Genomic DNA, 25,912 nt, shown 5'->3' with positions numbered 1-25,912 from the left:
GAAAACTATGATTCTAGATAGCAATTTAGACATGCGATACACAGCAATTAAACTTTCCTATGGTATTTTAATATGTGCTTTTTCTTTTGGCAGGACACAGGTGGCATAAGTCGTGCAGTGGAAGTTCTGACAAAGAGAACATGCCGCTATCAGAAATAAGTGAAAACAACAAAAGCAAGGAAGTGTCTCAAGAAATAATGAGTCTGCAGGTAAATATATAAATGCCATTTTTTTTTATTTATGAAGATACTCAACCTTCCAAGAATGCTGCACTTCGTTGAACAGTAAACAGTAATTTCATCAAAAATGCAGTAATGCTTACACTCATGACCCAAAACAAGGTACTGGATTATTAAGCCCTGCAGCTAAGTTTATCATATTGTATTCTTTGTCTGCATATTTTTACCAAGACTTAGCTTACTTCTGAAAGAATACGCAAGTCACAAATGGGACCTGATCTATGAACAATGGACCACGAAAACCACAGTAAATATGAAGAGGTTGCCTTTAGCCTTTAGCAATTAGCCTGTTTACATAAAATGAAAAACAGAATCACATTTATAAAAAATAGAGGTAAAAATAAAGCTTTTGGGATAGTATTTGATGCTGCACAATAGGGCAATGAAGCAATGTGTAAAAAGTTCATGTATAAAATTATTTTGCAGTTTTGTTTTTTTTGAGTTGTACTTTCTAAGTTTCCTGTGTAAGCTCCAAGTTGTTTGGGTCAGAGCTTATAATACAGGGCTCTATCTCTGCCTACATGTGACTGTGTTGGGCCTGCCAATTGGCTGCTTTGGTGCCCAACTCTGCACCATATGAAGAAGGAGAGGTAATCTTATGTTTCTTCTTTACAAAGTAGTTGGGGGACAAACAGAAGTACAGGCAGCAGGAGACAATTAGGTGAACCTGTCTACCGGCATTGTCAAAGCACAGATTCACTTTACAGCTCAGGTCTTCACTTTCATTAACACATTTAGTAATGGTTCAGAAAAATAAAAAAAACACACTTCCCTGCCACAGCAGGTAGAAGTTTTTCTTTAGAAGGGAAGGAAAACTAAACAATCCAACTGAACCTGCTGGGGTCAGGACGAAGACCAAATATATTTGAACAGTATACAGGCGGTCCCCGGGTTACAAACATCCGACTTACAAACAGAAGGAGACAACAGGAAGTGAGAGGAAATCTTCCCCTAGGAAGGGAAATTGTCTCCAGTAAGAGTCATCATGGGAAAAAGGTGTCTCCACTGAAGTTTTATCACCAATCCTTGTTTCTACAACACCTCAAAATCCAGTAGTCATAGGGACAGAAAGTGAGGTGAAATCTTATGAACGGGGGCACAGACAGCAAAACAAATGGTACAGGGGTGTTAACCCTTCCCTATGCTATCCAAACAACTTAAAAATTATTCTTTTGGTTTGAACTAAACTTAAAAAATATATCTGTTCCGACTTACAAACAAATTTGACTTAAGAATAAACCTACAGTCCCTATCTTGTTTGTAACCCAGGGACCGTTTAGTGACCCCGAAATAGTAATTACAATTATTAGGTACGATAATTAGGAAACTGTTCATAAGTGAATACTTTTAGGCTCCGTTCACATTAGGTCGCTCCGAATTAGGGGGCGACCTGTGAAGTCGCGTGCAGCACGACTTCGGCGCGACTTGCACAGACTTCACATAATGGAAGTCCATGCAAGTCGCCTCTAGGTCGCCCCGAAGTAGTACAGGACCCCTTTTCTAAGTCAGAGCGACTTGTGTTGCTCCTATTAGAACGGCTCCTGTACTACACAGTGGGAGCGACGGTGCACGACTTGTCAGGCTGACAAGTCGCCTGACAAGTCGGATCAATGTGAATGGACACTTAGATTTCTTGAATTATGAAAAAACAAAAAACAAACAAACAAACTATAAACCAATGATTCCCACCACACTACCCACAGAAAAACAATGGGTCTGTCCTTTAAAGAGTGTAATTTAAAGTGCATCTAAAGCATGGGTGTCCAACCTTTTGGCTTCTCTGGGCCACATTGAGTGTAGAGAAATTTTCTCGGGCCGCATATAAAATATATACTATAGTTAAGGTATATAAGTAATAAAACGCAGCGCCCTTCCTGCGCCGTATCAGGAATACTGGAATCAGTATACAGAGGATTACTTCTTCTGAGAGATATTACAGGAACACTCTAACCACCATGACCACTTCAGTGATTTGAAGTGGTCATGGTGGTAGGAGTCAGAAACACTGCACATGCTGGGATATTTACAGTTATGTGCTGGGGGCTATTTGCACCCCTAGCACATAAGCCAGAAAATGTCATGTTCTTACTCATACATGTATGAACAAGGACATGACATATTATGACAAAACACAACTAGTTATTAAGAAACATATTGCAACAATTTACACACGCTAATGAACATTCCTTTCTACTTATTTTGCAGACTGCTGGTGCGTTTACTGCTGGCGGTTACTGCTGGTGGGTAATGCTGGTCATGCGGGTACTGCTGGAGGAAGCAGTGGCTGCAGTAGAGAGCAGAGCCGCTGCTTCCTGTATGGCTCCTGTCACAGGCGGAGTGCAATTCATATCATACAGGAAGCAGTGGCTCTGTCACTGACTGCAGACATCCTAAGTCTCACGCGGCAGCTAGGAGATCGCATGGCACTTGCAGCCTAGTGCGTGCCCATCCAATGCAGCCTAAACAGTGCCCATCCAATGCAGCTTCACCAGTGCATCCCCATCCAGTGCAGCCTCACCAGTGCCCACCCAATGCAGCCTCACCAGTGTGTGTCTATCCAATGCAGCCTCACTAGTGCATGCCCATCCAATGCAGCTTCACCAGTGTGTGCCCATTCAATGCAGTCTGATCAGTGCCCATACAATGCAGCCTCACTAGTGCATGCCCATCCAATGCAGCCTCACCAGTGCATGCCCATCCAATGCAGCCTGATCAGTGTCCATCCAATGTAGCCTCACCAGTGCATGCCCAGTTAGTTGGAAGTCGCTATGGCCATGCCCCTGACTCGACTTCCTTCCTCCACAGCAAAAAAAAAATTGTCAGGGGGCCACATTGCCTGTGGTTCTGGGCCGCATGTGGCCCTCGGGCCGCAGGTTGGACATGCCTGATCTAAAGCCACAACCATTTTCCTTTTAAACAGGTAGGGAATGGTTAAAACAGGCGAGTTTTTGCCATTTGTCCTAATTGAGGAGATTTCCCTTCATGAGTAAACCACCCCACACAGACAGCAAAAACCCTTTATAACTTTATCAAAAAAGTTATTGTTTTAAATAAACTAACATTCCTGAAGGCAGATCTCTAGGTAGATGTTGAAACAGCAATTCAATTGGCTTTGTATTCCATTAAAAATGAAATATATTTTACATACAACTAGAATATGTACCTGAATCTATCTTTGTATCTGCCTCAGCCATCCCTTGTGCAGCAGCGCAGTGATGGGGCAGTATTAGGAGCTAATAAAATGCTGCTGTAGGCACATATGCTAACAGGGAACGCGCTGACAGGAGGTGAAAGCAGAATGAGCAAAATGGATGACTTATCAAGTGTGTTGCTTCTTATTTTTTGCCTAAACTGCAGACTGTTGCCTCAAACCCATCCTTTATCCTATTCTCTGTAATATATAGGGGTTTATTTACTAAAGGTAAATATACTGTGCACTGCAAGTACTGTTGTTTCAGAATTTAGTAAATGAGGTAAAGCTTTACTTTGCAAATGTAGCTCTGTCCCCGCAGGGCCTGTTGAATAATGACTTGATGAACTCCCCTGATTACCTGCACACGGTTACCTTGAAATGTGGTCTGTGAATCCCTCCTTGCTCCTGATGGCTCGTCACACAAATAAACAGTCTAGGGGTGTTGGTTTTCTTTTTGTTTATTTGGAACTGGGATAGGAGAATGGAATAGTGGGATACTCCAGTTGAACTATCCACATTAGTTGAGGACTTCTATCTTCAGGCCTTCTAGGTCATTGGAAGCAGCTAGGCTGCTTAATTCACACTGCCACAAGGGTAGAAAGGGTTGAGTCTCTTGCTCTTTATTTCCTGACAAGACGACTTGGTGGATAATGATTAATCTTCAGAATACTCTCACTGGCATCCCCTTTCAACTGACACCCATCCACTGACTTTCCTAGGAGCAGGGGTGTCTCCCCTCAGGTCATACCCCTTGACACAGGTTTCTGTACTCACTGTACAGAAGAGACAGATCCTCCAGTGTCTCCCCTCTCAGTCACCTTCTCTGGACCTCCTGGTTCAGTTCCTCACTGCTACTCTCCAGGCCCTCAGGACAACCCCCTGAGGCCGCATGGCACCTCTACAGAGGAGGAGGCAGTTGCCCCCCTCCCTCCGGCACTCCAATATACAGATGAAAGACCTCAAGCACATGTGTTCCTGGTTTTTATGCAGCATCCCAACATGCACCAAGGCACTTTCCCTTTGCCAATCATCAGGACTGTATCAAAAGCCTATGCACCCATTCGTCAGGTTTCCTACCACTGTCCAACATGCCTCCCTATTGGACCAGTGTGAAAAACTCTCCAGACACAATGAGTTGCATCCTGAGCTCAATGAGCAGACCTCACTAACAGATCCCACTCTCTGGTAGGCAGAGAACAATATAGATTTACCTACAGCTCTTCTGATAAGCATTGATACATTCTCACTTGCACCTACCTATGGGGGTACCACCTACCTATGTGGGTATGCATACTAAGTATACCCGATCACATGCAAGGAAAATTTAAAAAGTATTTTTGCTTGCACATGATTTGATGATAGAAATTAGCAGAGCTTCCCCTCATTTACTAAGATCTAGAGGAACTGCACTTGCAGTGAATAGTATATTTGCATTTATTAAATCAACCTCGTAGACAAAAAATGTGGTTTTCCAAGATACAACTAGAAGGGCTAATTGGACTCCTTGATATAACACAAGAATAGGGCGCTGGACACAGGATAGCTCAGAACTTCTGACTTGTTCAACAGATATTTTTGTACTCATCTAACAGATTTAAGTGGTGTGGTGTGGTGTGGTGTGATATGCTAATTACAAGATGAAAGGTCTTGGCCAGGTTTGCTATATCCTCATATGTATGATTCTTTTAAATTGTTATATTTGCCTGGAGTGAACGTTTCAGAAAAACCCTGCCTGTTCCTTTGTAGATCTGCACATTTTAAAAAGGTAATGTATACATCAAAAGGAAAAATCAAGCAGGTCTTGATTATCAGAAGGATATTTGCATATATATTTTTTTTTTTAACAGGAAGCTCTAGAACACCACAGACCAGACTTCATTTGTAATTCCCAAAAACGTGTCCACAAACTGGAGATCATGGCACAACAGAGAAAAACACAGAAGCAAGAAGCACCAGGGTCAAGACTTCAAGCAAAACCAATTCACCTGAGAAAGAAAATGTACACTGTCCCCCATCCTCTGAGTGGTTAGTGCATCAGATATTACTAGTTTATACATTTTTACAGGCTTATCCAACTAGTAGTATAAGCTGGATTATTGACTCCATAGATACAATGGCTTTTATGAATTTAAGCACTCTTTTACAGACTCAACAGGCAACCGGAAGTGGGAGCATTGCTTTCCAATGTGAAGGAAAAGCAAGACAGTGGGTCACTTGAAAAAAAAAAGTCCCCATTAAAAATGTACCCTCTATTGCTGTTCTGATGTCTCAAAATTTTGGATTTACCCTCACTTTTATTCCCCATGGCACTGGTGATCAGGGCACTTACATAAAGCAAATCTCTTTAACAAGGACACAAACAGCATCTGTCAGTAGTTTAATTCATCTCACCACTCTATCCAGATATTAAAAAGAAAGATATGTCCTTAGTTAAACTTTAAGACTAATGCCTGGTTCACATGTTAATTTTTTTTTTTTTCATTCAACTCAGCAGGCTGAAAAAAAAAAACCAGAGGAGGTTGCTGTACCAACTATGCAATGTTAGTACAGTGATCTCCTTGCTGTGCTATTGCATTGTGTCTGACAGAACACCCCCCCCCCCCCGCTCACGCCAGAACATACCGGTCAACACTTGCAAGCATCGATCGGGTGCCGATCAGCTGCTGGTTTTTCAGTATGCTCGTTTGACAGAAGCTGGTCATGAGATCGACTTCTTACGGACAAGGAGCTGTACTCATGGGCCAAATATTGACTGGTTTCTACTGTACCGGCCGATACTCAACCCATGTGTACGGGGCTTAAAAACTGTTTACGAACTAAGAACTCGTTCACATTTGTGGTGGGGAGAGAAGTAATAATAGGCAGTTGAGCTGTGGTTTTTCTACTCCCTGATCCTCCCAAAGGCTGCAAAGAGAGACAGATGGGCAGAGTTGTATAAAGTACTCGAAACCCATACTTGAGTAAAAGTACAAATGCTCGATCAAAAAGTGAATTGAGTAGAAGTAGAAGTGCTCGATCAAAAAGTGACTTGAGTAGAAGTACTAAAGTATTCTACATTTTTTGTACTTAAACATTGCAAGTAGTTTTTTTTTTTTAATTTTGCTACTCAAGTACTGAAAGTGAAAGTACCAGTAGTTTTTTTAAAAAATTTGCTACTCAAGTACTGAAAGTACAAGTACTGTGTTATATAGTTATTAAAGAAAGAAATCAAAAGTTTATTAAAGTTAAAGTTATTAAAGTTAAAGTTATTAAAGAAAGAAGTCAAAAGTACACATGACATTATACACATTTTTTTGAGCTTCATGAAACCTGCCATCTACTGTTCTGGCAGTGGTAATTTTTATAATAGTATCGAGTAACTATGCAGCACAAAAAAAAAAAAATATCGGAGTAGAAGTATTGAAATCACCGAAAAAATGGAGTGAAGTAAAAGTGGAAGTAGGAGAAAAAAATTATACTCTAGGAAAGTACAGATACCGCCTTTCGGTACTTAAGTACAGTAGTGAAGTAGTTCTACTTCGTTACTATACATCTCTGCAGATGGGGTTGTACATACTGTGTGTCATGGTCATAATGCTTTGCTTCACAGCCATGGCAAAAATTGTACCCCCTGAAGCATTCAGCATTGCCACCAAATGCAACCCAGTCAAGGGAATATGGCTTGTGCAGCAACAGCCTTGAAGTTCACATGGATGCAGCGCAGTGATGCCAGATTTTACAGGTCAAAGTAAATGTTAGGGTAGGTAAAATATCGTTTCCCAGCCACCCGTGAACTGTACTCTGAAAAACAATCCAGTCTGGCCTTCAAAGGCTGCCACAAATGTAAACTAGACCTTAAAGTGGAGTTCTGGCCTATTTTGCAACTTTAGTGATTCCTGAAGTGCTCACTATGCTGATCAACAATTGGGCATTTTCAATTTTTTTCGGGGGTCCCTTACCTTATTTTCAGGGCATTTTTGATTGTACTTCCTCCTTCTCCCCCCTCTGTGGCCGAATTCACTTCCGCCTTTGCATTGCATCCTGGGAGCTGTTTGTCATCACTCCCAGGAGGCTGGAATCATCAAGAACTCCCAGAACACTCCCTGGAATCAGGAAGAAGGACACAACAGATTATACTGCGGCTTCAGATGCCCACATCCAAGATGGCCGCGCCCAGACAGCATTTTTAAAAGTAAGATTTACACTAAAATCCAATACTGTACACCTTGCAAGTATGAGAATAGCGGTTCTGTAAAGGGCGAGGGATTAGTATTATAGGGGTATTTTTAGTTAAAAAAAGGTATTTGAGGCCGGAACTCCACTTTAATCCAACTGAATTACAACAGTAGGTAAACTGTCTACATACACAAAGTAATACCACCAAACTAGAAAATGAAAAATCAAATAATAGCTATTACAAAATGACTTCTATAAGCATAGAACAGTCCTATGCCAAAGCTCTCATTTCAAAAATTTAGGAAGTATTCATGCCATTATAAATGCAAAACAAAGAAAACTGCCTATCATAATAAAATATCACAAAAAAGCCTATGCACCAAACAGCTTCTCTATCCCACTTTATTTTTTCAAGGAAGCATTAAACACCTGTTGTGCAAGAAAGTAAAGGAATCCAACAAAAATGTAAAACCTTTTTTTTTAACCATTAAAACCATAGCCTTTGATGTACAACAGATCACATCTTCCGGACCACAGGCTGACACAAGTGATACCACCAGTTTATGGTGGATAAGATTGATAAATTAATTCTGCTTTTACTTTGAAATAAGAATGCAGGAAAAAAAAAAAACCTTCAAGGCCTCATTTAGCAAGTATATAATAAACATTTTCTCCTGGATATTGTGCTGACAATACAGCAAAAATGCAGATGTGATCCCTCTGTGCTGAGTCAACATACTACCCGTTCCCTCTCTAGGCATTGTCTCAGGAATTTCAAGCAAAGGATAAAAGCATTAGGAGAAACTGCTAATGTGCTCAGAGAGGCAGAACACACCGTGTAGGTGTGAGGTATATGTGTAAAGTCGTTTCATATTGCTGCAGGCTAATGACTCTCCTCTTATTTTATATCTCTTTTTCAGAAATAATTGTCTGGGAATTAAGTTTTCTTTTTAGACTAGACTGCAATTTTAGCAAGTGCTTTTCACAAAAACCTTGGGTAATGTAATACATCTGGCATTGGTCTCAAAACCCTAGAACAATTATGAACATACGTCTCAGTGTCCCAGTAATAAGCAAAATTTTATGAAGAAGAGCAATTGTATTTGTTTGGAATGTCCATATGTAATCAGTAAAACACATTGTGCCTCAGCATAGTTTACAACAGGGGTGGGGAACCTAAGGCCCGGGGGCCGTATACGGCCCTCGAAGTCATCTGGTCCGGCCCCCCGTGCAGCTGAGTCTCTCAGCTGATCTGTCAGAATGGAGCTGATGCTTCTTGTATAGTTCCGGCTCTGTTCTGACAGTCTGAGTGAGTCACAGCGGAGTGATATCAAATGCACTCTGCCTGTGACCAATACAGGAAACATCGCCTCTTCCTCCAGCATGGCGCCGCTGCTAGCCAGCATTTGCCACCAGCAGTACACACAGCAGTACCAGCCAGAACCAGCGGTACCAGCTAGAGTCAGCAGTACTCACAACAGTACCAGCCAGAGCCAGCAGTACTCACAGCAGTATCAGCCAGAGCCAGCAGTACCTACAGCACAGTACCAGCTTGTGTCAGCAGTACCCACAGCAGTACCAGCCTGAGCCAGCAGTACCCACAGCACAGTACAAGCCAGCCGTACCAGCCTGAGCCAGCTGTACCCACCAGCAGTACCAACCAGCTGTAGTACCAGCCAGCTGTACCCACCAGCAGTACCCGCCAACAGTTCTTTTCATAACTTACCACTACAAAGATTTGAGTGCACTCCAGACTGACTGACGCAAACATGGAAAACCAGTTGCGAGTAGCATCATTATCAATACCAGCTAACATCACTTACCTCACCAAAGAGAAGCAGTTGCAGCCATCACATTAGGGGTGAGTTAATTAAATGTTTGACCGAATATAACAGGCACATTTTTTAGTTGATAATTTTATACGGCCCCCGAATGATTTTATAAATACCCAAATGGCCCTTAGCAGAAAAAAGGTTCCTCACCCCTGGTTTACAATGTGACAGTGACAGAATTTCCACATTGTAAAGTTTCTGTTGCCTCCTTTCCCACATCACGTGTCACCTTTTTAGGGCAGTATGGTGAGCAACTACTCAAAATGTTAGAGGGCCACTTACAAATCATGCTATTAAATCTGTCATGAAATATGAAAGTCTCTACTACAAAGCTATGCTGAAAATGCTATTTGCCTGGCTCCCACTCTGAACCTCTTGCTCCAGTACCCTAAACTGATTGTAATCCCTTACATATACCAATGAAGTGACTAGCCTCAGGTGATATAGAAAGATATGCTCTGTTCACATTTCATGTATGAAGTTTACAGCCACTTTAACCACTTGCCTACCGGGCACTTAAACCCCCTTCCTGCCCAGGGCCAATTTTCAGCTTTCAGTGATATCGCACTTTGAATGACAATTGGGCAGTCATGCAACACTGTACCCAAATTACATTTTTATACACAAACAGTGCTTTCTTATGGTGGTATTTAATCACTACTGGGGTTTTTATTTTTTGCTTAACAAGCAAAAGGAGACCGAAAATTTTGAAGAAAAAAAAAAAAGTTTCCATAGTTTGTTATACAATTTTGCAAACAGGTAATGTTTCTCCTTCATTGATGTGCGCTGATTAGGCTTCACTGATGGGTACTTAAAGGCTGCACTGATGCACACTGATAGGCTGCACTGATAGGAACTGATAAGGCGGCACTGATATGCACTTATAAGGTGGCACTGATAGGCACTAATGAGGCGGCACTAGTGGGCATTAATAGGTGGCACTGATGGGTGGCACCGATGGGCACTGATGAACAGCACTGAAGGGCACTGATAGGTGGCACTAATAAGCACTGAAGGGTGACACTGATGGGCACTGATAGGCACTGGTAGGTGACACTGATAATGAGGCACTGACTGGCAGCACTGATAGGCACTGATATGCATTGATAGGTGGCACTGGTGGGCATGGATTGGTGGCACTTACTTGCACTGGTAGGTGGCACTGACTTGCACTGGTAGGTGGTACTGACCTGCCCTGGTAAGTGGCACTGGTGGGCACTGGTAGGTGGCACTGACTTGCACTGGTATGTGGCACTGGTGGGCACTGGTAGGTGGCACTGGTGGACACAGATGAGGCGGCAGTGGCTTTCTCTCTTTGGGATCGATGTCCCTCTGACAGAAGCCGGTGATCGGCTTTTTTTTCTCTCCTCACGCTGTCAGCGTGAGGAAAATAAAAGCCAGTTACCAGTTCTGTTTACATCAGCCAATGACAGCTGATCACGCGGTAATGGGCCTGGATCTTGTGGACTCGCTTATCACAGATCGAGCCCCGCGTCCCCGCAGGGGGCGTGCACACAGCTCATGCACTGGAGGATATACATCGACGCCCTCCCGGCAATTTAGGAAGAGGTTAAATCACTGATCCAGAGCACCCATTTAGTTGCAGATAAAGACCTTTGACTTAGCTAATTTGTATATTCTTACCAGGTCAGTGATTCAGGAACTAGTGAATGTAGTAAGTTATCATAACAGTTAGTGAACTAGAACTTTTAGAAAGGGCCAGAAAAGGCAGCCTCCATATTTTTTTCATGCTATATAATCCATATTTCTGTCAGTTATGTAATCAATCATGAAATTTTTATTTTTATTTTAAATAATTTCCTTTGGTATCAGCTTCTTGCCAGCCCTGTATAGCAGAACTCACACGGTGGGTGGAAAAAGCAGCACAAAGACCTGCAGGTGCATGCTGATAAGAGGAAAGAGCAGAGTGATAGAGAGATCAGTTCATCAGACTGCTTCTTCTCTTTTCACTACCCAGTCACAGGCTAAAGAGGGAACACGTAAGTGAAAGTGAACGTTTTTTTTTTTTTAGCCAAGAAAATTGAAGCTGAGTTCCAATATTGGCCACACGCTTAAGGCCCGTTTCACACAGGCGGTCGGACCGTTCAGATACGCCTGTCAGTTTTTTTTTGCGGATCTGAACGGACACCCCATGCATCTCTATGGGGCATCGGATGTCAGCAGAGACATGTCCTCTGACATCCGATCCAATCTGATCCGTCAAATCTGGACGGATGGAAACCCTATTTTCCATCCGTCTAGCGGATCGGATGGGATCAGATGAGAACAGACAGACGGTCCGTTCCCACCTTATTCCCCCATAGAGAACAGAGGGATCTGACAGCTGTGTCTCCGCACACAGCGTGGAGACACAGCTGCCATCCGCCTGCTCAGCGGGGGATCTGCAGATCGATCGCCCCGCTTGACGGACTCCCTGTGTGAAAGGGGCTAAGGGCTGATTTACTAATACTGGAGAGTGTAAAAAACTGGTGCAGCTGTGCATGGTAGCCAATCAGCTTCTAGCTTCAGCTTGTTCAATTAAGCTTTGAAAATAATACCTGGAAGCTGATCGGTTTCTATGCAGAGCCATTAATATCTAAAATGATTAAAGGAAAGAGGGCAACTTACTATTATAGAATGTGATCAATCCACAAACCTCAATCATTTTTTTAGATTAGTATCAATATTCTGAAAGAAAAATTAAACAAAAACTGAAACTACATCAAGCAATCCTATAGAATGCGATCAGATTTTTCACCACACTCATCCAGAGATTTTTCAACCAAATCACTCATCAATCAATCAAAAATACTGGATTATATGATTTACTATCAATGGAAAACTGAATCCCAATTGAGAATAAATGATAAGATGACTATGTGTAAGGCCAGCAGAAAGGTATAAGGCTCGGTTTACACTGGTACGATTCGGGAAATCCTGCGAATCCAGTGGGATCCCGCATTGCACCTGAATCACTGGCGGTTCACACTGCCCTCTGCAAACTGCTGCGTTTGTCAATACAAAGTTAACCTTCCTCGCGGTATTCCCGGGTATGGCTCGGGGTTAATTTTCAGTACCAAAAGCGGTAACCCCGAGCCACACTCCGGATTACCCCAAAATGATACTCACCTTCCCCTGCGATCCCCCCGCCGTCCTCCTCAGCCTTCCTCTCGCGCTGTCCTCTCGCTCTGTGCTCGACCTATGCCGACACCTTCTTCTGGTCCCCTTCCCTGCCAGTGCCGCGTCGCAGGGGGGTGGAACCGGCGGGAGATTAAAAAAAAAAAAAAGACGTGATACAGTGTAATCTGTTAGAATTACAACTTTGTATCATGCCATTTCACCTAGAGGCTTTTCCAGTGCCCTGCCTGTACTTTTTGCTGTACTTTGTGCCTGGAAAATTGAGAACGTCAATGGCGTCCAAAAAGCGTTCTTTTAGCTCAAAAACGCTTTTGGACAAACTGGAAAACAGTGACAGTGTATCCGAATTATTTGAAGAACTGAGCGATAGCGATTTGTGGGAAAATTTGTCATCAGGTACTAAAAGTGACAACAGCGATGATTCTGTGACTGAGCTCAGCGATGTGCGGACTTGGTGCTCTATTGACTGCAATACGGATCAGGCAGCGCCCCAAAGTACAGATTCTCCCTCATAATGAAATATCTTCACTTCGAAAACAATGAAGAATTTGATGAAATGCATTATTATTACATTATAATTTATGATTTCGTGTTTCAAACTTTATCATACTCGGAATGTCTACTAGACTCTTGTTTGGACAGATTTTTTTGTTTAATAAATTTTTATTGAAATAAAGATTTTGCAAAATACAATCACAAGTACAAGAAATGTCCCCAATGAAGGGAGGCATGTAACACAATGTAAATCAGAGAAGGTAGGCTCTACATAACTTTTGGGAAGGAAGCATGACAATGATGTAGTGCTGATGGGGTGGAGGGAAGGGGTCCGAACTGGACTCGCAATCCTCACACCCAATGGGCAAGGAAAACAAAATAACACTTAAGTAACCAACAGTAGAGACATACCAGATATTCAATCACATTGTGGATGTTCCATGAAGAGTGAGTGGGGGGGGGGGGATACAAGTTGAAGTAGAAAGAAAGAACAAGAGAAGGACCGAAGAAAAGGAGGTGGGAAAGGTAGGTTATGGTACGGAAAGGTGGGGGGGGGGGCGGTTGTTTGTACATATTTAAGTGAGTTATTCCTAAGAATTACAGACCTAAAATTTAAAACATATTTCCATGCAAAACAATGTACCGCTTTTAGCACAGAAATTCTGACATAATCAGACCACCAGGGAGGTTAATGACACGCCAAGATCGGTTTGCAGATCGCAGTGCGAACTGTGAATTCTGACAGGAATCGCATCGCATAAGTGTGAACACCCATGCGGTCCGATTCTGGTGCAGACAAAAAAGGGTCCTGCACCAGTTTGGTCCAAATGCAATGCAAATTCAGCCATACAGTTTGTATGGCTGAATTTTCATTACATAGACATCGCATGTGATCTGCACAGTAATGGGGTGCAAATCCCATGCCATGCCTGGCATCGCACCAATGTGAACCAAGCCTAAAAGTCAGTTAGCTCACCCACTTCTATGTAAATGGCTCAGTAACCTGTAAGGTACTAAGTAGTAACCAGGAAGTTGGATCACAACAGCAGCAGCTGAGAGGTTTTTTTTTTTTTTAACCATAATTTAATGTCACTTTAAATGTCATTAAATGTCAAGAAAGTGTAATCAGAAAGGCTGTGAGATTCAGGAGCACATAATTTTGTACCCGTTGAGAGCGGTCATGTTCTTAATGGCTTATCAGATATCCTTGAATGACTTTAACCACTTTACCACCGGAGGATTTTGCTGTCTTACGTCCAGGCCACTTTTTGCGATTCTGCACTGTGCGACTTTAACTGACAATTGCGCGGTTGTGCGACGCCGTACCCAAACTAAATTTACGTCCTTTTTTTCCCACAAACAGAGCTTTCTTTTGGTGGTATTTTATCACCTGTGCGATTTTTACTTTTTTTTTACTACAAAAAAAGAGCGTACATTTTGATAAAATAACAATATTTTTCACATTTTTTTATATGAAATTCCCCCCCAAAAAAATGTAAAAATCAAAATTTTTTTACATTTTTGGCCAATTTGTTTTCTGCTACCCATGTTTGGTAAAAAAAAACGCAATAAGCGTATTTTGATTGGTTTGCGCAAAAGTTATTGCGTTTACTAACTAAGGGAAAGATTTCTGTCATTTTTGGTGTTTTTTTTTTTAACGAGTAATGGCGGCGATCTGCGATTTTTTTTGCGGGACTGCGACATTGCGGCGGACAGATCGGACCCTTGACTGACATTTTTGACACTTTTGGGGGTACCAGTGACATTACCACAGTAATCAGTGCTATAAATATGCACTGTTACTGTAAAAATGACACTGGCAGGGAAGGGGTTAATTTTTATTGGTGATCAAGGGGTTAATGTATGCCTGGTGCTTACTGACGTGTGTGGGGGGAGGGGACTATGTGACACAAGGACAGATCGCAGGTTCAGCTATGCCTGCAATCTGACCCTGCCTGTCACTTAGGAGATCCGCCCGCTTGTGTTTACACAAGCAGGCGGATCTCCACACTCGATTCCCCGATGATCGGGGAAGAGTAGCGGCGATCGCCGCCGCTCCTCCCCTGGCCCGACTCCCGCTGTGACTGAATACAGCGGGAGCGAGCCTCCGGTGGCGCACGCGCGCCGCTGAGAGAGGGGAATGTCTGGTGACGTAGGTCTACGTCGCCAGACGTTATCGAGCCACTTTGCCGCAGTAGAGCTCTAGTGAGCAGTGCGGAAGTGGTTAAAAGTAAAAAAATAAAATCTTCTTAGCGAAGCCTCTAACTGCCATCAATGCATGCAGAAAGTCAAGTTTTTGTCCTTGCATGTGCCACTCCTCAGTATGTCATTGCTGATCGAGAAAAATGAACCTATTGTAGAGGAAGCAACATACACAGCAGGTGCCTTCCTATTACAAGAAAAGAGGTAAAAAAAAATGACCATATTGATTTCCATTGCTCTTAAATGCAATTTCCTGCTCTTCAGTTGGGATACATTTTCCAGTAAAGCAATGCAAAGAGCAATGCAAATTAATGAAGTGCAGCAAATCATTGCAATCAATTAAATCTTCCATGTACTGTAAATATATCGGTAACTTTATATTAATTCTTATTTGTTACAGCGTTGGAATAAAGATATTTGCACATCCTCATTGCTCTAATAATTCAGCCCCAAAGTATGATTTTAGTGTAGCCTAATCCACTGTATTTTGTATCAAACAATTGACAGCTCTTCCTGCAGGCCAGGCACATTGTTGTCACCATCCAAGGACACTGTCCAAATAGGATATGTCATACAAGCCTCCACAAAATGGAGCAGTTCCATTAAAACAGCAATTGTAATAAGATTTACAAACTAATCAAGTCGCAAACATTTTCACACGATTTAATCTATGCTAATGATACAATCACATAGGAAGCAGCGGAGACTATTCACCTAGTTGTTTTCTTAACGTTTTTCAATTACTCTGTTAAAAGCCAAGTCCAACATAACAACATTTATTGATGTGACAGTAAACTTGCCAATTTAGCTGCAGCCCAAAGCCAACAGGTTTAAGTAGAAGATTTAAGATGTAAAAGCTCCAGCAGAATACAAATGTCAGCTTCAAGAGACCCATAGGCAATTAAGGTGTTTAGACATTGGGGATCTGTGCAGATGTCTTGGGCCTCCGACTCACAGGGTGGTCATTCACAGACTCGCACTACTACTTGTGCAGCTTCATCCAAGATCATAATTCAATAAGCGCAATTGCTCAGTTGTTAGCACTCTTGCTGTGCTGAGTTTGCAACCTAAGTTTGCATAGGGTTTACATTGGGAGTGTGGTGATGTCACAAGTAACAGCACAGCACTTCCTGTCAGTATGAAGGCTCAGATAGAACTGTTGTAGTCTCCCCACAACAGTAGGTCACTGCTATATTGATCTATTGCTGGCTGATTGCAGCCAGCAATACAGTAAAACCTTGGTTTGAGAGTAACTTGGTTTGAGAGCGCTTTGCAAGACAAGCAAATTTTTAAAATACATTTTCACTTGATATACAAGTGATGTTTTGATATACAAGTAGCATCATGTCACAACTGAGAATAAAAGAGAAGAGAGGTGCCTCTTAAGTTAAGAAATATGGTTACATTTATTGAAGGCACAATCTTTAGCAACTCACATGGTTGATGATCAAAACAGGCACATCTAAGTATGCAGGCATCTGGGGTAAAGCTGTCCACATAGACCATCCTCCGCACCGCCATCAACAACATCCCTTCCACGCTGCACTCCATGAGCGCTTCAAGCTTCGCTTTCAGATCGCTCAACTGCAGGGTAGTCTTCCTGGTCACGATTGCAGACTGACAGCAGTGAGAGCCGGCGGTGCAGAGGACGGTCTATGTGGACAGCTTTACCCCAGAAGTCTGCATACTTAATTGTGCCTCTTTAACCATATTCACTTTGATAGAATGCTTTGGAATACAAGCATGTTTCCAGAACAAATTATGCTTGCAATCCAAGGTTTTACTGTAGATCATTATTAGAACTGATGTGCTGCTACACAGCTTCACCATGATAAAGAAAAATTATAAAAAAGAAAATTGTAACACCCCATTTTTTCTGTTTTTATTGAACTTTTTGACGCCTCAGTGTATTCATTAAATAAAGCATAGAACAAATTAACAATTGGAGATCATATTCTTTAACAAAATGTAAACTAAATTTTTGACTCACTGAAGCAGCCACCTTTTTCCAGATATAACAGCCGAATTCTTTCTACAATGGGAATCAAATATGTTCAGAAAGTTCCCACAAATGTTTTGCACTTATGGGTTGCTTTGCTATCACTCTTTTGTCAATTTGATCCCAAACAAGCTCAACGTTTCATGAATTGAAGCCTACCTTCTTGCTCTTTTCTTCTAAGATAGATTTGACATAGCCTGGAGGTATGTTTTGGACCATTATCTTGCTGTAGGATGAACCCCCGATCCACTAGACATATTCCAGAGGGTAGTGCCTGTTGCTGCAAAATGATGTGGTTGTAGTTTTGGTTCAGGTTGCCACTCACTCTATGGAAGTTGCTGACACTTGATTCAACAAAAGAGCCTCAGACCATCACACTTCCTCCTCTATGTTTGACAGTTGGTGTCACATACCAAGGAACTATCCTTTCACCTACTCAACGGTGTACAAAAACCCCACATGATGAACCGAAGATCTCAAGACTTGTGGCATTCTTTGCCAATGGAAATCAAATATTATTTGGAAAGTTCTTGCCAACACTGTTGCAGAAGTTCCCACAAATGTGTTGCACTTGTGGGTTGCTTTGCTTTTACCCTTCTGGCCCAAATCAGCTCAATGGGGTTTAAAGTGTTTGTAACCCTAACAAAAAAAGAGAGCTCCTGCTCCCTTATATCTGGTTAAACAGCACAGTGCTTGTACTGTCTAACCTGCCCCTCTCTAAGCTGTAAAAGCCTGGGTGATCCTGCCAGTTCCTGTGCCCTCCTCTGTGTACGGACCACGATAATCATGGCTGCTCCGACATCCACAGCTCTCCTCTCCCCCTCTGCCTCCTTCCTGTAAGCCTGTAAACTCCGTGTGTCTGTGTCTCCACCCCCTCTACCTGCCGCTCTTAGTAGTTATAAATAGTAAAAAATTGTCACTGGCAGCTCCTCTATTTTATCCAGGCATAACACACTCTGTAAGTGTTTTTTTTTTTTTTTTTAAACAAAGCCTCTAAATACCTTTTTTTAGATATATTCAGGCCGGTCATGTGACTCCCAGCCCCTCTCCTACTCCGATCCAGGGCTACAGCGGGAGGAGGGAGATCTCAGCTCCTCCTACTATAGCCCTGGATCGGAGTAGGAGAGCAGCCGGGAGTCACGTGACCGACCTGAATATATCTGAAAAAAGGCATTTAGAGGCTTTGTTTTTAAAAAACACTTACAGAGTGTGTTATGCCTGGATAAAATAGAGTGGCTGCCAGTGAATTTCTTTGAAAAGGTAACAACCACTTTAGGTCTGGAGACTCTACCGGCTATTCCATGATTTGAAGCCTACCATCTTGTTCTTTTCTTCCAAGATAATTCTCACACAGCCTGGAGGTATGCTTTGGGTCATTATTTTGCTGTAGGATGAACTACCAACCCACTAGAGATATTCCAGAGGGTATTGCTTAGTGCTGCAAAATGCTGTGATTGTAGTTTTGGTTCAGGATGCCACTCGTTCTTTGCAAGTCGCTGACTCTGGATCCATCAAAAGAACCTTAGACCATCACGCTTCCACCTCGATGTTTGACAGTTGGTGTCACACATCGAGGAACCATCCTTTCACCTACTCAAAGGAATACAAAAAAAAACACACGATGAACCAAAGATATCAAATTTTGATTTATCGGTACATAAGATTTTCTTCCAGTCTTCAGTTGTCCACTGGCAGTGCTTCATGGCCCAGGCATGGCATCTTTTTCTTATTTTGCCCTCTTAGCAATGACTTTCTTGCAGCAACTTGACCTGTCAAGCCTGCAGCTTGAAGTCACCCTAATCACAGTTGAAACTGAGACTTGCTTATTTAGATCACTGTTAAGCTGTGCTTGAAGCTGTTGTCTGTGAGCTGCCTATTTCACAAGCTGTTGACTCTCAGAAACGTGTCTTCTAATTCTTTTGTGGCTTTGGGTCAGCCTGACCTCCTCCTATCAGAATTTCCTCCAGTTTTCAAGTGCTTTTTGATGGTTTACAACAAGTAAAGCAATTCACTATATTTTTAAATCACATATAAGTGTATGCAAATAATTCCAAATATTGCTGTATAATAAGCGCACACAAAATTTTAAATAAGAAACTGAAAGTCATTTGGCGAATAAGTGAGAGGGTTCCACCACCATTGTTACATTTTAATACAATATTAATAGGTTGCAAGCCAACTTATTAGATTCCGAAATGAATAGAACGCATTCTACATTGTGAACATTCTCCAGTGAATTTCAGCTCCATTCACAATCTGTGCCCCCTAATATATTGACCTATTTGCCACTATAGGTCACAGTGCGCTTTCTCTTTAAGGGATCTTAATTGGCACCTTCAGACCTCAAGACTCCTCTTGTCTTTGCAGCAATGAGGATTCGATATAGCAAGATAGATCCACCACCATATGCACTCAAAAGGGAAAGAAACTGGGCATTATGTTTTAATGTTTTAAATAACAATGGCAATTTATTAAACTTTATTAAAATGTATTAAACTAATTAATTAATTTTAATTTGTTAAAATTAAACTAAATTAAAGTAAAGTAATTAAAGTAAAATTCACTCACAAAGTAGGTGCGCTAATATCCAGTAGTGCACCGCTTTAAAAACACTTAGTTCACATAAAGGTACATGCCCCCTATAGCACCACCAGTGTAAAGTATCCAGCAGCTACTTCCATGTGACGTGATGAAGTCACTAAGCTCCACCCTTACACATTTTCTCACTTCCTGTGTGACTTTTGTAATACTGAATTGCTTTTATTCAGAATTTTTTTATTTTTTTTTGTTTTGTTTTTACACTAGCTTTCACTTTTATTTGAGTATAAATTTCCTGATTTTACACAGCATTGACTTATTGGATTTATTTGTTGTATGGGATGATGTTGTGTGGCACTATTAGATATGTGATCTAAAGACCTACACTTTTAAGAGTTATAATGCTCTGTCTGCCTCTCTTTGTTAATTGCCTTTTTCTCACCATTTTAAAAGCAATACACCACTTCCTGCAGTGCAATGCTGTCTAAATATTGCTTAAGAGGGTGTAGTTATACAGTCTGTTTTAACGCTGCTTTTAAACATAGAGCTTGTAAGTAATCAACAAAAGTTGGGACACCTGTAGGAATTGTTAGCATTTGTTCACTCTTCTTTGCAAAACTGCTCAAGTTCAGTTAAATTTAAAGGTGACCATTTGCAGACTGCAATCATCAAGTCCTTCCACAGATTTTCAATGGGGTTTAAGTTTGGGCTTTGAATAGACCATGCAAGGACATTCACCTTTTTCTCCTTCAACCACTGTGTGATCATTTTTGCTGTGTGCTTTGGGTCATTGTCATGTTGGAAGGTAAACCTTCTTCCCACTGACAACTTTCTGGCAGAGGGTAGCAGATTTTCTTCAAGAATTTGATGGTATTTTGCCCTATCCAGTTTGTCCTTCTATCCTAACAAGTGCTCCAGTCTCTGCTACAGAGAAACACCCCCATAACAGTATATTACCACCTCCATGCTTTAATGTGGGAATGGTGTTAGTTGGATGGGGAACTGTATTAAAATTCCGCTGGACATATAGTTTGGTGTTGAGGCCAAATAATTTAATTTTAGTCTCATCTGACCATAACACCTTTTTCCTGCTTCACTTCATTACCAGGGACTGAAATGCTCCAGGAAATCTCATTTCATGGTGAGCTAATCAAAATAACCACAGCTGATCCCAGTTGAAAGTCAAATGGCTTTGTGTGCCATTGAGAAGGTGATTAGCTACACCTGATTGAGTTTAGAAGTCATTATTTAGGAGGGGGTGATCCTTTTTCCAACTCAGTGATTCTGTTTTTGAATTTTTTGAATTTTTTTTCTGACATGTTGGTGTTATATCTTTCACTTGGATATTATAAGTTGCACTGAGTAAATATAGCTGGATAAAGCAAAAAATGTGCCTGTCTTAGTTTCAGGCTGCAAACCAACAAAATGTAAGTGTATTATAGGGGGTGATTCATTTCTATACCTACTGTATATACACATACAGTATATATACAGTACATATACACATTTAAATCTTAAAAAAATAAAAATGTCTCCTCTCAAAATGAATCCTTAGGTTGCAACAATGATGTTGAATGATTTGGATGACATTTGCCTTTACTCAAATGTATCAAACGCTCACGCAAATGAACGCAATGCCATTAAAATTTTTAGCAATTGCAAACCCGTGAAAATGTCACCATCATGCTAATTTGTGACCTTGTCAACTTAACCTAATTTTATTTTAAAACTATGCTAACAATTTATGCAAACTCTTTTTACTCCCCCGCTGAATGCATCGCAATAGAGCCTTAAAAGGGGAATAAAGCCCTCCTTAAGTATAACGTATACGTTTTCTTTGAGCTTTACCATTCCATTACCATTACCAAGTCACACTACTGTAATGTAATATAATTTTAATCAGAGGACTTTGTTAATTATATTTTTCTGTAAACATATGAGGGATGCTAAAATTACATAAATGTTGCATTGGGGACAATAAATTTTTCAATTTCTTTTTAATTACCGGTATTTATTCTCAATAGAAAACAAGGAAGTAAAAAAAAGAAATGTATCTAAATTTTTTATGAAATTAAAGCCCTCTCTGTCTTAAAAAAATATACTTATAATATTTTACAGTAGACCACACAACCTAAAAGATATAATGTGCATAGCCGAGACACTGCTGGAACAAAAAGCGTTGTTGGTGTGAGGTGTGTTTCACAGCTTTGTGCTGTTTAAATTTTTTTTCTTTTTTAACTTTATTTATTATGTTACACAGTGACACTTCATTCATGTCTCCGCACAGCAGCTTAGTACTCTGTGCTGGTGACCTGCAGTGTCTCTCAGTGCGTTTTGGTGAAATGCTACAGGTCTTCATTTTTACCTCAGTTCACCTAACCGCATTTTCCAACCGTGTTACAGTATGTGCAGGGAAACATTTTTTCTATGTGCTCTAGTAGTGATTGATGTTTCTCTAGTGCATAAAAACATCAATCACTGCACTGTGCACAAGGCATCTTCTGCCTCTAGTTAGGTGCCAGACCATATGAACAGGTCGTTATTGAATCTGTGGGTAGGCTTTCCTGACTGATTTCTGCTTTCCTGAAGCAGTTTAGATTGGCTTTGCAGTGTTTTTTTTTGTATCTAGTTGAGAGAGCTTGCACTGTGCCCACTGATAGCCTTATTGCTCTGCCAATAAAATAGATTGGTGTCCTTCTCTAAGAAAGCTGCCAACCTCTCCCTTGTCACAGGAAGGATAAAAGGGACTCGTATAACTTTCCAATAAAACATCTGCTCTGTGTTTACATATCAGCAAGGACACAAAACAGTTCCCCGGCATCCATCTGATGTGCACAGTTTGAGGAAGACCAGCACATCAGAGTAATCAGTTCTGCATAAAAGTAAATAGAAAGAACAACCGTTTCAAACCATTCTTGTAGCATCAGCATGCAGCCTTCAGAATTATACACTAACCTGCAGATTATATTAAATTTATATTTATGGTAGGTAGTATAAATCAGCAGCTGGCTGGGATGCCACAGTGCAGCAAGTATATTGATTTATGGATAGCCTTGTTTTCCAATAAGCTCTGCAAGAGAAATGACTAAAGATATAAGCATGATAACTGGTCAATACCACTCTCAACCAAGCTTTTACCTTGGCAAAGGGGAATGCATTTGTCATGTGCTGGCTTTAAGTTAGCTAGCACTATATTTTACATCCAAATTAAAAATCTTTTAATGTGATCACATGGTCTGTAAATTGTTTTCATTTTACAATCTGAATTGTGAAAGAATGACAGTTAGATTCAACATTTCTAGGCCCTATCCTACCTCTGATCATTCTTCTGGTATTTTTGACAAAAACAGACAGGCCTTAAGCCTGGTACTACACAACCCAGCTGTGTTGAACAAAAAAAAAACTGTCCGCTCCAGTCGGAGCCACTGTACTAACCATCCAAAGTTAGTAGAGCGATCTTCGCCGCTGAGCTGTTGTGTTCTGACAGGGGGGCAGCCTCCTCGCCAGAACACTCTGATCGTGGGCCAGTCGGCTGCTGGTGTTCTAGCATGTACGTCTGACAGAAGTTCAGTCAGCTTCTGTCGGACCAGCTGGCTGAATTTTGGCTTTTTTTTAATGAAACTTGCCGATATCTCCTAACATTTGGCCCGTGTGTATGGGGCTTTAGGGACAAAAGATATGTTTACTTTAATTCCATTTTTTGTTCCTTCAACCCAGTGGCCCATGCCAACACTGATCGGAGGCTGGTTTTCCAGCATGTTCCTTTGGTTATCCCCTGGTTGTTAGACCGGCTTCTGTCAATCAGAATACTAACGGAAAGTCCTCCGGTTCCTGCCTACCGCTGTTTTAAGTGTGTTGTGTGTGTGTGTGTTCTACAGGGTAGGGCTTGGGGAGCAACTAGATAGTATAACCCAACAGGTTATGGTGAAGTGGCCAATAAAACCAAAAAGCCCTCTAACAAGTCCCACTCTGGGCAAAATATGATCAACCTCCCATCTCCCTTCTAACCCAACCTGCAAGGTTTTTTTTTTTGCTCAATCCATCTAGGTTCCTCATTGCTGCTGTTTCTAAGGACCACTAATCTAGTACTGCAGATGCTCCCTCCCTTTGATTACATTACTCCTCTTGTGGATTTTGAGAGAATTCCTTCTCTAGACAGCCAATAAGAAGTGTCAGTGTCATGCAGGCAGTGACGCGTACATATGAAGCAAGACCCTGCCAGAACCAAACAGAGTAGGAGCCTTTCTGGAAAGATTTTATTAAGGTTTTCTTTTAATAAAGTGGTTGGTTAGAAATAGGTGGTGGTGGGGGGGGGGGGTAACTGTATCCTGGTGTTAGGCTTTAAACCTGTACCAAAAAAGCAGAGCATTCATAAAGCAGTAGTAAATCTCAAAAAAAAAAAAAGAAGTTGGGCCCCTGCAGGATAATGTCATAATGTGTTTGCTAGCAGTGGCGGCTGGTGCTCCATGGGCCGGGGGGCAGCAGATGGACCACACCATACCCCCCCGACCACACCAGCTCCAGCCCGCACACCTAACCCCCCCCCTGGCCGCCGGCTCACTCACCCTGGGCAGGCAGCAGCAGCGGTGGCGGCTACCCCTGTGTCACCTCCCTCCTCCTTGGCCAATAGCATGGCTTCTCCTTTCGGCCAATCGGGAAACGGGTCTCAGGACCCGCTTCCTGATTGGCCAGGAGGAGAATCAGTGTGGCAATAGTGAATATTCATTCGTTATTGTCACACGGCACACTCTGGCTCTAATCATGCGCTTCAAAGAAAAAAAAAACATTGGAATCCATGCATCCGGCGTCCTGCATGTAGATTAGGGGGCCGGACGCATGGCTGGGGGGCGGCGCCCCTGTGCCCCCAATGGACAGGCCACCACTGCTTGCTAGTATGCATCACATACAAGCACATTATGACAGACCTACCATTAAAACAAAGCCCTCCAGGTGAAAAGCTTATTATAGGCTTACCTTTAGACATAAATGAAAAGGGCAGATTTTACTACTGCTTTAGTGCTGAGGGTATCTACCACTATCAACCACTATTATAAAATGAGGAATAGGCCATTTGTTTTTGGAGTTTGTGAAGTGATACATGAATATTCCTTTTGTTTTAAGAAGACCTTTTGTTTTTGGTTCCTTTTGGCTGACCTAACCATCACCTGTCTAGTTTTACCATCTTTTTACAGACAAGTACAATGGTTTTGCACAAGATAATATTTCAAACAAGAACACATATTTATAAGATCGCTTACAACTGATCTTACCTCTTTCACATGTAGAGATAAACAACGATTGAAAATTATGAAGGCAAATCAGATGGACTTTCTTGCTAGCATTAGCAGCTCACTAATGATAGTAATAAAAAGTAGCATGAAGTTGCTCTTTAAAATAATTTCTGGTCATGCCAAAAAAAAATTAATTAAGTGTCCCTGCTTTGTTATTGGGTTTCTTCTTCATGCAGCCACTAATTCTATAATTGATCAGAAAAATGAGAGCAGCTACCTTTAGTGGCAGCATTTCCTATTGAGCAGACCAGTCACCTGTGTGCCTACTGCCTACATCATGTAGCTCCTTGGTCCTCAACCCTGGTCCTCAGGGCCCACTAACAGGCCAGGTTTTCAAGATAACTGAAATACATCCCAAGTGATATCATTTGCTGCTCAGTGATTGCAGTATTCTAGTCTGCATCTCCCCAAGGTAATACCTAAAATCTGGCCTGTTAGTGGGCCCTGAGGACCGGAGTTGGGGACCACTGATGTAGCTGCTGCTGGAAGATGCCTTCACCTGGTCTTCAGGGAAGGATTTCTACAGACATAAGCTTAAATAAACAGTGAGGGTGGGAGGCTACATACTGGTTAGGGGGCTTTCTCATCAAAAATGTAGGCTTGCCTGGAGATGAGTATTACATGTGTTTTAATCCAATAATGGGATTGTTCGTTCAAAAGATGCAAAGATGTCCAAACTGCTGTTCTGGCTGGGGTGCTTAAATGCCCTGCAGCCTTTCGCTTTAAATGATCCTTTCCTCCATGTACTAGATACACTAGACACAAAGCTTCTTATACATATCATTAATTTCCCAGCTCCTGTTATTTTATGATACCATCTTTTTTATTCG

The 25,912-nt window shown here is 41.6% G+C and overlaps 1 protein-coding gene across 1 annotated transcript in view; it reads left to right on the top strand.

The window, feature by feature from the left end:
• LOC309564701 ((E2-independent) E3 ubiquitin-conjugating enzyme FATS) overlaps positions 1 to 25,912 on the top strand; it is a 243,939-nt gene that overhangs the window by 170,768 nt on the left and 47,259 nt on the right. The window contains exons 5-6 of the mRNA XM_082269373.1: positions 94 to 209; positions 5,280 to 5,457. Of these exons, the coding sequence (XP_082125499.1) occupies positions 94 to 209; positions 5,280 to 5,457 (294 nt within the window). The remainder of the gene's footprint in view (positions 1 to 93; positions 210 to 5,279; positions 5,458 to 25,912) is intronic.

The sequence above is a fragment of the Pelophylax lessonae genome (assembly GCF_965119305.1).
Source record: "Pelophylax lessonae genome assembly, chromosome: 9".
Classification (NCBI taxonomy): domain Eukaryota; kingdom Metazoa; phylum Chordata; class Amphibia; order Anura; family Ranidae; genus Pelophylax; species Pelophylax lessonae.
The sequence above is the reverse complement of the archived record's forward strand: the minus strand, read 5'-3'. Positions and strand labels throughout refer to the sequence as shown.